Source organism: Lupinus angustifolius, unplaced genomic scaffold (assembly GCF_001865875.1).
Source record: "Lupinus angustifolius cultivar Tanjil unplaced genomic scaffold, LupAngTanjil_v1.0 Scaffold_58_20, whole genome shotgun sequence".
NCBI lineage: Eukaryota > Viridiplantae > Streptophyta > Magnoliopsida > Fabales > Fabaceae > Lupinus > Lupinus angustifolius.
In genome coordinates this window covers 42,637-55,320 of record NW_017722813.1, presented here as the reverse complement: position 1 = coordinate 55,320, position 12,684 = coordinate 42,637, and the positions used below count along the sequence as shown (strand labels likewise).

At 31.1% G+C, this 12,684-nt stretch overlaps 1 protein-coding gene across 5 annotated transcripts; it reads left to right on the top strand.

Annotated features, from left to right (window-relative positions):
* The first annotated feature begins 7,012 nt into the window (after positions 1-7,012).
* LOC109339115 (protein ODORANT1) lies at positions 7,013-11,693 on the top strand. Of its 5 annotated transcripts, none has more exons than XM_019576506.1 (13): positions 7,013-7,338; positions 7,699-7,897; positions 8,009-8,055; positions 8,182-8,238; positions 8,381-8,453; positions 8,780-8,835; positions 8,924-9,103; positions 9,184-9,329; positions 9,485-9,630; positions 10,445-10,581; positions 10,657-10,868; positions 11,169-11,317; positions 11,480-11,693. In XM_019576506.1, the coding sequence occupies exons 2-13, from the start codon at positions 7,799-7,801 to the stop codon at positions 11,588-11,590; spliced, it is 1,413 nt and encodes a 470-aa protein (XP_019432051.1). In that variant the 5' UTR covers positions 7,013-7,338; positions 7,699-7,798; the 3' UTR covers positions 11,591-11,693. The 5 variants fall into 5 exon arrangements, with proteins under 5 accessions (XP_019432051.1, XP_019432054.1, XP_019432050.1 ...); XM_019576507.1 differs by having other exon boundaries at positions 7,014-7,120; XM_019576509.1 differs by having other exon boundaries at positions 7,013-7,897; positions 11,172-11,317.
* The last annotated feature ends 991 nt before the right edge of the window (positions 11,694-12,684 follow it).

Sequence of the window (12,684 nt, the reverse complement as noted above, 5' to 3'; positions counted from 1 at the left end):
AAGAAAAATAAAACAAATAAATGATAAATAATATACTATGTATAATTTTTTTACAATATTCCAAAAGTTACACGGTTAAAAATAATAATTGGAGGGCCATGTATAATAAGCAAAGCTTTTCCATAGGGTTCTAGGGGGTCTTTTTCAATGTCATATTGCTACTTGATGGTTCTTGTGGGGCAAAATATCACCGACCCTTATAGTGTTTCCCATCCACATCAATTCCCCTTTTACACCCAATTTTAATTTAATTTCTTATTTTCTTGAGCTTCATATTCCCTCTCTTAAAAGCATCTATTTCTACAACTCATTCTCATTCTTTCTTGCAGCTCCTGTATATATCTTTATTCATTTTTCCTTTTTATTCTGTTTTCTCTCTTTCCTTTGAAAGTCTACCAATCTAACATAGAAGACTAAGAAGAGAATACCAATTTCTTTAATTGACATTTTTACTATTTGGCAATTTCCATGAGTGAAGAGATGAATTTTGTAAACTATTTTACTTAAATCAGTTAGTCATGTTAGACTAAGTGGAATGAACTTTAATTTGGTTATTTAAGTATGGTGTTTCGTGTTTGATGCGTGGATTCATACATGAATAATAAATATTTTTAGCATTTAGGCATTTGATTGTATCATGAGAGATTAATCTCACTTATCACGTTAGAAGATACTCTATAAAGCAAAACAAAAATCAATTGATCTCATCAACTAAATTCATCACAATCGGTAAGTATTTTGTTTTTTAAGCATGATCCCTTACCTTCACTTCATAAAAATGATTTTTATTATTGAGAGATTGTAAATAAATTAGGATCTCATCAACTCATGTCAATATTTTCTTGTCTCGTATGGTTATGTAAAAGAAAGAGATAAACACTAATAAATTTTTTTTGCCTATCTAACTCGCTCCTTGTATGATAAATGAAGTAAACAAAAATGATATTAGCGGAAAGTAATGTAGTACAAATTTACATTTGATTAAAAGTAGGGGCGACCAAGATTTGACCGCTCATTTGGCTTGGCTTGATCATGATCAAACTCAAGTAGGATTGGATCTCATTGAGTCTATGGTTGAGTTTGGATTTAAAAAAATAGACTCGACAAATATTTAGGATCGGGTATAAGACAAATCTAACTCGACCCGGACCCGTCTCATTGTTACTCATTTATCATGTTTGTATGTGCCTCTATTCAATTATGTACATAGTAATGATATCTCTTTGCTCGAAAATATCATAATATTTCATCAATAAATATAATTAATAATATATACATATATTATTTCATATGTCAAGTTACATATCTATAATAATAAATAACATTGAGAAGATTTTATGTAAAATGGTATATATATTTTATTTAGTCGGGTTCGGGTTAAAGACTGATCTTATTGATATTTAAGGTTGAGTTAGTTTCGAGTCTAAGACCGAGTCCAAATCCAAAAAATGGTCCAATAAACATTTATGGTCGAGCATGGGACAAGTTCCACCAACTAAGGATGACAATGAGTACCTAGACTCGTAGGTATCCGCAAAAAATACTCGCAACGGAACGGGTTTGGGTCTGTGATTTTTGACTCGTAAGTAATTGAGACACAAGATTTTAAGACTCATAATTGGATGGGTCTGGTCCGGACAATGAGGTACTCAGACCTACGAGTACTCGGACCCGCTATTCCTTTATATATATATATATATATATATATATGGTTAATCCATAATGTTATATTGTTAATTCATAAATATGATTGATATGTTATTAAACAATGATGTTACATTATTAAGTAGTGATGTGATATTATGTTATTAATTGATATGTGTAATCTAATATTATTTTGATTGAACAATTCTTATTAAAATGTGTTTAAAATATTAAATTATGTTTTATAATTTTTTTCCTTGTTGATTATCTAAATAACATATAAGATTGTAGGAAACAAACACACAATTACATAAAGTACTTACAATTATTTTTAATGTTTTTGAATTTGTGGGTACTAGTAGATTCGCTGAGTGCCCAAGAATCCATAAATAACAGAACCATTAAGTATCAACTATTTAGGGCGAATCTGAGTCCAAAGATGAAACAAAAGGGTAAGTATAGGTAATGTATTACCAAAATCTAACTTGACTCATTAGTATCCCTTCATCCACCTGATACTCACCTCTGCTTAAAAGTAACTTTCAACTATTGAGGTGTGACTATTCAATATTATATCAGATGAAACAATAAAATATCTCTAGTATAAAGAGATAAATTATCTCATTTAATAACTAAAACATGACATGTGTTATATTTTAATATTTTTATAGAAATATTTCTAAAACTAAATAAAAAATAATACATATATCTTACTTTTATTAACAGACTGAAATAAATTATCTTTTTATATGAGAAAATACTTTATTCTTATTATACATAAAATAAATTACTTGACGGGGCTCCACCATTTTCAGATTCAAAAAAGCTTGATAAGTAGATAAGGTGTTCTCACTTATGCACCACTTTTTACCTCTCCACGTGGCAGACCAACATCTTGTCCACGTAGGAAATGGGTGATCTGCTAGGTAAAGCATTTTCTGTTTAAAACGAGTAGGGATCTTCTCTAAATAATCTTTTTACACTTAGTTTTAAAATAAAAGTGTGTATAAACAAAAGACTATAATTATTTTTTATTATATCTTTTGTTTTATTTTGTACAGTACTTTATTTTTCATTACTGGATATGAATCTCACTCATTTCAACCCAAAACGTGAAAGTTAATTGACATATCTTATGTTACTCCCACCAAATAATGGTGAAACACTATTATCTAATAGTTTCGGTTGCTCTTAGGTACATTCATTGAAGGGTTTAGTAGCATAGATTTATTTTTCTCTCTCTCTGCCTAGTATAGGCATGACTTTATCTACACCTGTCTCCACACATACTCATATGTATAAGTACAAAGGATACGGATAGAGAAATATAATTAACAAATCTATTTGATAATTAGAATAAAAAATGAGTGTAATATTATGTATTATTTGTGTAAATATTTTATTTGATAATTATATTTAAAATTTAATGAGAATTAAATATGAATGATGGACGATACGTTGACAATGTATGACATACACTATTAATATATGTAATAAGTGTAATATTATGTATTTTCGGTATAAATTTTTTTATACATAATCATTATATTATTATTTGTTTGTATTAATTTTTTTGATGATTCAATGATAATTAAATATGAATATTTAATGTTGTAATAATATGTATAGAACTCATACACATATATTATTTTTTAATAGTTTGTTTTTCTTTTAAAATATTTGAAAAATGGCCCATACGGCAGTTTGAGGCCCACGATGTCGTATAATGTTTGAAATTTGATTAATGAATGTATTAACTTACCCAAATTCCAGCATTGTTAGGTTTAGGTCACTTCACTGTGGGCTCATGTCAATACATCTCTTTCCATCATGCCGTTTATTATTTTCAATTTAAAGCAAGATGGGTTTCTTCCATTTTTGAGGTATTGATCAATTAATTCACCTTTTCCACATTTCATGTGTTGTTTATTACTATAGAATTTTAGTTATTGGGTGAAATTTTCCTTTTCCAAATTATGTTAGAAAGAAAATTGGACTTTAATATTACTGAACAGGTCGAATATAATTTGAATTTCCAATCAGGGGTTGGGCCTTTTTCACGCAAGGTTTTAGAAATAGATAAAAAAGGAGAGGTAATTGATTTGTGCATTAACACAAGGGAGACTTTATGAAGCAGTTGAAAGGAAATTAGTTGAAAAATATGGCAAGATGGCTCACTTTTTGGTGCAAGAAAGATCAATTAGAAAATTAGTTTTCAACGTTACAGCATTTATTTCGTGGCTATAGAAGGAAACGGGAAGGAAAGAAAATAACATTATAAAAGTTAATGTTTAAAGGATAATAAACTATTGTCTATATTAAAATTTGTAAAAAAAGTTATTATATTTTTTTGGAAGTAATAAATATTATTGGGTGTTTAAAATATTAAAAAGTAATCAAACTTTACCTAATTCTCCAAAGAGGTTAAAAAGTAGGAAGTGAAAATTTTGAAATTAATAATCTAGTTGTATAAGGTTTCACTAGATCCCAAGATAGAGGGTTCGATTCCTATGGGCAATACTCTTTGGGAGAGACAATCACAAATCCCAAAATAAATTAATTCCGTATAAAAAAGGTGAAAAAATATCCCTTATAGTACCAAAAAGATCTCAAAGAGACAACTTCAGTTGCTAAGAAAATATGAAGTAAAAAATTATCCAATTGTGGTTTTTATCAACAAGAATGAAAATTTGACTCTCTCAAACTTTAGATCCCATTTACAATACAATAATGTTATATCATTTTACTAATTCTCATGATATCACAAAATAATATTTGTTTATTAATGATTAACATATGAGTGACATATGTTACTTTCTCGTGAGTAAGATGAATAATAAGAGAATATATCATTTTTTTTTTAAAATAAGAACCAAGATGGAAAGTCACAGACATTTTATGATGTCTTTTTTAAATTGATGGTTAGTGTAACACTTTTCTAATAATTTTGCTTAGATTCCGGTCTACTTAAAGATGTTTATTTTCTTGCATCGAGTTTGTGTTTTATTTAGTCCTTGTTATGGTTGTCCTTTTTGGCTTTACGTTTCTTTTCTATTTTGATACTCATTGTTTCATTTGATTTACTAGTTGTTGCATTGACTCCAGTGATTTATGTTGCTTCATTGTCTCTAATAACCTTTACTATGCCTATGATCCTTCTTATTGTTGCCTCTTGTCATTTTTACTTAATCTTATTGTTATCTCTATTCAGTTCCACCTGATCTTGTTTCATCCCAAATATAGTTTCATTTCTTTATCGTTGTTTTGTCTCCATTGTATTATGGGTCTACTTTGGAGGAATGTTAAAGGTATGATTTTGGAATAGTTAAAGATATGTTTAAATTAGGATTGATTTAGTTTAATCGCTTGATTAGATAATTAAGTTATGATTTACTTTATAATTATGTTTATTATACTTGATTATTATGTATTAATCCTACAAATATGACCCCTTCTTGGGAGTAACACGATCGTCAAATGGTTAAGATGAAAAGTTTAAAAAATGAAATAATTAAGAGATTAAGGTTTGAGTCTCATTTAATACTAACATACTAAATTTGACTATAAAAAACAAATAGGACCACTTCTTGTACCCTCCGGGAGAAAGTGATAATACATGAAGTTTACGTACCAGAAAAAAATATGTTCACATTTGGTAATTGTTTTTTTTAAGATTTGCATGTGGTAATTTTTTTTAAGATCTGCACGTGTTAAACGTTTTTTAAGGATTTACATCCGGTAAAATACAAATATCATATTCAATTTTGTTACTTTGTCTCAATTTCTAACAAATAATTGATAAATAATTATAGCAAGTGAAATATTTGAGTGGAGCAAATGGAATATAATCACATGATAATCCACACACTGAAAACAAAATCGAACGAATTAAGGCAATACAGAGCAAGTAAAAGTAACACCGACATTCTCGTGAGATTTTCAAATCCTATATCATTACTCAAACTGTTATGCATAAATAGTAACATTTTCCACAAGATCTTTTTGTACACACTTACCTCAAGATTCAAAACATCATTTAAAATTTCACACACAAATAAGTGAAAAAGTTACACGTGAACGCTCTCACATATATGATGAGAGAGTTCAACCCTTCATGAAAAATTTCTAAACCAAACCCCATTTTTTTCTTTGTTAACTAAAAGAAACAATGGAAAAAAATTTAAATGAGTGGTACATTTAGCATGAGTAAAGATGTGAAAGATAAATGAAACTCACGAACCATTTAATTTCAATGCAAAAAAGTTTGGACTGCAACACTATCTTAGGTGGTTAGTCACGTAGCTTCTCATGTGTCCTTAAAAATCACAAAAATTCAAATAAACTTGACCCATCTCTCTATTTCTCTTCTCAACATATTATATATATTTACACCTAATACATGCATATGTATATGATGTTAGATCTCAAGTGTTTTATTTTTCTATTGCAATATCATCATATATTGTTGCATGGTGTCCTTTCTTTTTAGTGCAGCATAGTGGACACTAGTCTACACCACCATAATATATACACTGCACACTGCACGCACCTCATGAAATTCAGCTTTATATTCAAACTTTCCTTCAATACCCACCCACTAACTCTCTCATCCATTCATTTTTAAATTATTTCCCTACCCTTCATTCTATCATATAAAACATTTTAATATTTTCTATTTGTGTGACCGTTTTCAAAAAGTTTGGGAGAGAAAGTTAGAACTTAGAGGTGGAAAAAAATTATACTATGGTATAAATCATGACGTATTCGAACACGATAAGGGCATCAAGTTATCGGGTAAGATTATAAAGGTGGCGAAATTTGTTCTATCATATATTTCTATTATTTGAATTTGAAACTTTTGATTAAGCTAAAATAATTTCGTGTGATTAGAGCTAACAATTTAGATTGTTCCACCACGATTTAAAGTTGAGCCAACAAAATCCAAACTAGTTAGTCGGAAAAAACAATTTCTTATATATACCTAGCCAACCTTTTAACTTGGTTATTATGTTTTTTGATAGCTTGTGTAGCTTGACATGTTAGGCTCAATTAGACAAATTCGAAATAACTCAAGTTTTTTTGAGTTATTTTTTTAAATCTAAACTTATTCATTTTTCGAATTGATCCATTTTAGCAAATCGTGTTGGCTTTGGTCAAAATATTTTATATATATTTAATTTTATATGAAATCACTTGATTGTATTTCTTTTTTTCTTAAGAAAAACATTTGATGTTACCAAATGTGAAGAGGTGTGTCTAATAAAATTAAGCAACTAGGATTTTTTTTATTCATATGAGAAAAAACATAGAAAATAGCAATTGAGACACACTAATATCACTTCTAGTACATTCAACTTTAAGATGCTCTAACTAACCTAAAGTTGTTGCTTCCTTGTTCTTCTCACTTCTCAGTGTTTTTTTTTTCCAGTTTAACAACTGTGATAACAGAATCTCAAACACAATATTCATATTCGAGGTCTTTGTCTACTTGAGAACTTTGAAAACAACTTTTTATCATTTGGGTATTCCCAAAGTTACATTTTTTAAGATCTACCATCACCTTTTCTGAGTTATCAATTGCATACCACTAAGGCACTAACTAGTATTACTATTATACTGCTGCATCAAAATACACACTTTCTCAAGTGCTTCAAAAAAATACGATTTATGTACCCTTATGTAATTATGATCAATGTACCCTTTACCCTCCAATTTATGTATTTTTCATTGCCCATTTTCCCTTATTATCCTTTCATGTGGTTTTTGGATTTGATCACTTAATTTGAGCATTGGGTTGTGTTCTGTTTTTGTTCTGCCTTGGTCTGAAAAAGTTAGAATCCGAGGCCATTTCTTTGGAGTTATTTTAATGGAATAATAGCTTTTTAGTTAAGGTGGCTTTTGGAGAATGGAATTTATGCTATTACGGTTCCCGTTTTGAAACACAAAACAGTGAAAACAGTGATGGTGTAAAAGAGAATGAAGAAGGGTTTTCACTTTTTGTTATATTTTTTTTATGTAAAATGACTAAAAGCTTTTTTCATTGATATTATAAAGGTAGAACATTGGCTTTAGCATGCAACTTGGCTCCGGTAAAAAGAGGGAGCGTCCAAGACACTAATAGAATAAACTAAATACTCACTGAGACAAGAAGATCATGCAAGATATGAAGAAAAAACTGCAGAAGCATAAGCAGGTTGTGGTCAATGAAGAATCTAAGAAGAAGGAGCGTCACATTGTGACATGGAATAAAGAGGTTTTTCTAGTATATATTCTTTTATTTCGTTATTAATTGTAGTAGTATTAGTATTCTATTGCATTCTTCAATCTTTGGAGTAGTGTCTTATCTGTGTTATGTGAGTTGCAGGAGGATGATATACTAAGGGAACAGATTAGCACACATGGAACTGAAAAGTATTGATACCCTTTTTTGTTAGTCTTCTTTTGAATTATTATTCACTAGTCACTAGTGCTTTTTTTTTATTGGTATGGTTGTGATTTGTGAAACTAAGGGATTTTGATTGCAATAACTACATGCAGTTGGACAATTATTGCTTCTAAATTCAAGGACAAAACGACAAGACAGTGCAGAAGAAGGTGAAGTTTTTGAATTTAGATAAGAGTTCAATCAAGATGCTTTCGGTTTTCGGTTTATTAAAAAGTTCATGAAGACTTTCATGGCTTCTGCTTTGTTGTTGTTATTCTCAATCTGATACTTAAGTAATTGATTAAACACCAGATGGTACACTTATTTAAATTCTGATTTCAAGAAAGGAGGATGGTCACCGGAGGAAGACATGCTCTTATGCGAGGTAAATCGATACTTCCTATGTTCCAAAGCTATACTTTCATGCTACAGCAGTTTCCGTTGGAATTTAACAAGTTTAGTATATTATAACAATCTATAGAACTCTGAAAATTTGGACTACAACTTCCACTTTTCCTTATTGTCTCTGCCTTCTGTGTGGTGGATTATAATCCATTCATTAACTGTGGATATTAAGTGCTAGTACCGTAGCAAGATCGTTTATTTTGCATCTAATTCTTGCCTACTAAGAGTAGGTTACAACTTACAAATGTTCTGTGTTTTCTGACTGAATGTGATTTTTGAGCTAATTTCTCGCTATTATCGGTGTAGGCACAAAAAGTATTTGGTAACAGGTGGACAGAAATAGCAAAGGTGGTTTCAGGCAGGTAACCAAAAATGCATTCTTTCCTTAAAGAAGAATACCAAATATACATTTTACCAATAGTTATTCTTATTGCCATGTTTTGTGTGCAGAACCGATAATGCTGTGAAAAATCGTTTCTCCACATTATGCAAAAAAAGAGCAAAATATGAAGCCTTGGCAAAAGAGAACAACTCTTCATTCATCAATTCAAATAACAAGAGGGTTATTTTACAACATGGTTATAATACAGAGGCAGAATTAGAATATGCGATAGCTAATAAGAAGATGAGGTATGTTACACTAAGTATCAGATTAAGAATACACAATTTCGATAAGAAGAGTGCTAACTTGTCATCATGTTGCCATATAGGAGGTCCCATATCCCTGACTATGGTGCAGAAAAGATTGGCTTTGGTGATAGATCACATAAACAAAATGGAACTCCATTAAATCAGCAATCAAGAGCACCCTTTGCAGAGTTATCTCAAAACTCTCGTAATGTGAACATCTTTCCAGGTAAACTTCATGTCTGCAATGCGATGTTTAGTAGTTATGTTGATGTTTTCAAATTGAAGAAAAAGAAAACAGGACAACAGTAATATATTCAGCCTAAAGTAACTTTTTATATCCTCTCATTCTAATATGACTCTTGGTTTATCATGCTTTTGCAGCCCAAAACAACAAGATTCAAGGAACATTCCTTAAAAAGGATGACCCAAAGATAAGTGCATTGATGCAACAAGCAGAGTTACTAAGTTCACTAGCTCTAAAAGTTGATGCAAAGAACATGGACCAAAGTCTTGAAAATGCATGGAAGGTGAGACTTGATAGTTTCTGCACTTGCTCTTGTTTTAAGTCTTGAACTTATGTGCTTCTTTAAGAATGAACTTCTTAGTTGGTGTCATCAAAATCAAAGACCAAAATATGTATTATATCTCAAGATTTAAATCAATATTCATGTCAACCCTATCTATATGATAATAATGAAAGTCATTAACATATTTGATACTCGATTTGAAAATTCTAAAATAATTTCCTTGGTAAGCTAGATAATATATACTTATTATTGGATGGATTAAGTTGATTCTGCTATTATTACCTGAATGTACTTTGTAGTACCTGATTGTACTGTGCTTAGTTCTTTAGCACCCTGGTAGCATCACAAGCTAATCATAAAGAATTAGGCATTATAGGATCATATAATTTCTAGACAAATGCAACATTATGCATGTCAAAAAGCACCCCTCTACAAGATTAAACTTTTAGGTACAGTCTCAGGGATGACTTGTTTCTCTAACATGCCCCTTGAAACAAAAGTCACTTGAAATGTAGATCTTGCGCAGGCCCACTTTACCTTATGCTAACGCTTTAATTATGAATAATGAGGTTGCGAGGATTGAATTCCTGACCATTTTAATCATAGATATTCTAACAAGACAAAAGAAATAATGAAGAGTGTTAAAAATTGGTAATCTTGGCTTTGAAGAATATCTGAAATATTTTCATAGATCAGCTTGCCAGCGTTTCGCTGATATAAAAAATGCGTAACTTGATTCTGATAATCCCAAGCTAATATCTGCATGGCTTAGTTATTGAGCATATATCTTCTAACACATGTGTATTGAGACCAGGTTCTTCAAGAGTTTCTGAATCGTACAAAAGAATCAGACACTCCCAGATATAAGATTCCAGATTTACAGCTTGTAGACCTTAAAGATTTGTTGGAGGACTTAAAGAGTAGTAGTGAGGGAATCGAGCCATGTTGGAGGTACTTTAAGTTCATTGAAAATATAACATCATGAGTGCTATATGGAATATCTAATAGTTTCTGAATCTATTACAGGCAAATGGAACTATATGTAGACTCTCCGGGCAGTTCTGAATACAGTACAGGATCAGTTATACTGCCGCATTCCGCTGATGAGAATTTGGAACACGCGCTACATCAAGAAATTGGAACGGAACTGAAGTCTATTCAAATTGGAGATGGAGATGGAGATCAAGGAGTTAGAGAATGTGACCAAGGGCTTCTTTTTAGTCCAACAGTGACTCAAGGTAAGATAATCAAGTTCCATGATAAGAAAATAAAAATAAAAGGGAAGACAATTTTTGGTACCAAAAATTTCCAGTTTAGAAACAATGTACAACTTTGCCAGGTAAATGATGTTAAAAGAGTGGTAACATATGACACTCGTTGCCATAATTTATATGGTTAATTGTTCCTAAACTATATTTATTCTGACTAAGAAATTATGTTTTATAATTTGTCAAAATGAAATAGTTTTTATATCCTATCCTAACATTTTGATGAATCAGAATTGCTAATTAGATATATATATATATATCTTTCTGTAGCAGATATATTTTCATATTGTGAGGAGCAGATAAACAATGATGGCATTGTTTCTGCCTTATCAAGTGCAGAGTTCAATTCCCCTCTTCAAGTTACCCCTATATTCAGATCCTTAACTGCAGGAATTCCTAGCCCACAATTTTCAGAAAGTGTAAGTTAACCATTTGGAGACTAAAGAATTAAGTGCAACAGCAAGATTGTAGCAGTAATAGTTACATGTTTTATTATACTAGTAATAATATTATCCTTGGCATAAGTGTATAACCATTTTTTTCTTCTTTCTTTGACACCATTTTCTTTATGAATTTTGCAGGAAAAGAACTTCCTTATGAAAACACTTGGAATGGAGTCTCCATCACTCAACCTAAGTGCCAAAACCTCACAACCACCACTCTGCAAACGAACCCTACTACATAGCTTATAATCTGAATCTCTAATTCGGTCCGATATACAAATATATATAAGTCCTTCCCTTTTTCTAAATCCTTTCTCCCTTCCCTCAGCAATCTGGCTTGTTGAGTTCTTCTCCACTTGGTTTGAAAAAGATTGCAGTTTTGGTTCAGCCTAAAATTTTGAAAGCCACACCCTCCCTTAGAATGTTACTGCACATTCTAAGGATCTTCGGCACACCTAACAGTGTTCTTTTCTTGACACTTGCACCAAAAACTAGTGTGCTTAGTGTGTCATTCTTTGGTTTGTCTTCTTCGATATCATTCTGGGTTTGTTTTTTTCTCGAATCCAGCTTTTGGTCTATGGTTTGCTTTTTCTTTTTGTACAGAGCTTGTTGTGTGATATTAGTCATCTTGAGTGTATGTATACCTTGGCAATTCGCCGATCCTACTACATATATTGAACATAAACATAGATAGAAGAGAGAAAGGCAAAAAAAAATTGAGAGTAAAGATTAACCATTAGGAATTTGGATTCCTATTTATTGTTTTGGGCTTGCATAGATTATAGAATACATATTCTTTTTATCTTTTTGGTTCTGATGTACTGAAACATAATTATAAATGGAGTGGAAGTGCATTTTGGCTTTGGTGTGCAGATACTGTTTTGTGTTCAATCTAACCTGTATTTAGCACATAACCAAGTGTATCGAAATTCTTCAAAGTGAGGAAATAGTTGGATCCTAACACCCCACCATGCTATGCAGGCTGGCTGTGCACCCTTTGACTAATTCAGGTAAACATTACAGTGCTGGCATCACCACCCGTGCTGCTCTCATATGCGGCCGGGAGACATAGTGAAAAGCTCTTATCCCAATTGATAAAAACCATACGAGAGCCGCACTACTAAACATAACAAGTTACTTTCACAACCCCATTTTCAGAAGAGAAGTTATAAAAGAACTACAGGTAGCCAATGCCAACAACCAACCAAGTTATTGCATGTTTAGCATTCATGTATTATGGCATAAGAGTATAAGACACAGTTTAAGCTCCATTAATTTCCCAAAGAGCTAAACATAACAAGAAAAAATGAAGAATGAAAAGTATAGCTGTGTACTTACATATT

Excerpts from the sequence above, each read along its gene's own strand:
- LOC109339115 (XM_019576506.1), top strand. The coding sequence starts at position 7,799 with ATGCAAGATATGAAGAAAAAACTGCAGAAGCATAAGCAGGTTGTGGTC. Across the intron at positions 9,631-10,444 it reads GTCTTGAAAATGCATGGAAG|GTTCTTCAAGAGTTTCTGAA; the intron begins GTGAGACTTGAT and ends TATTGAGACCAG. Across the intron at positions 10,582-10,656 it reads GGAATCGAGCCATGTTGGAG|GCAAATGGAACTATATGTAG; the intron begins GTACTTTAAGTT and ends AATCTATTACAG.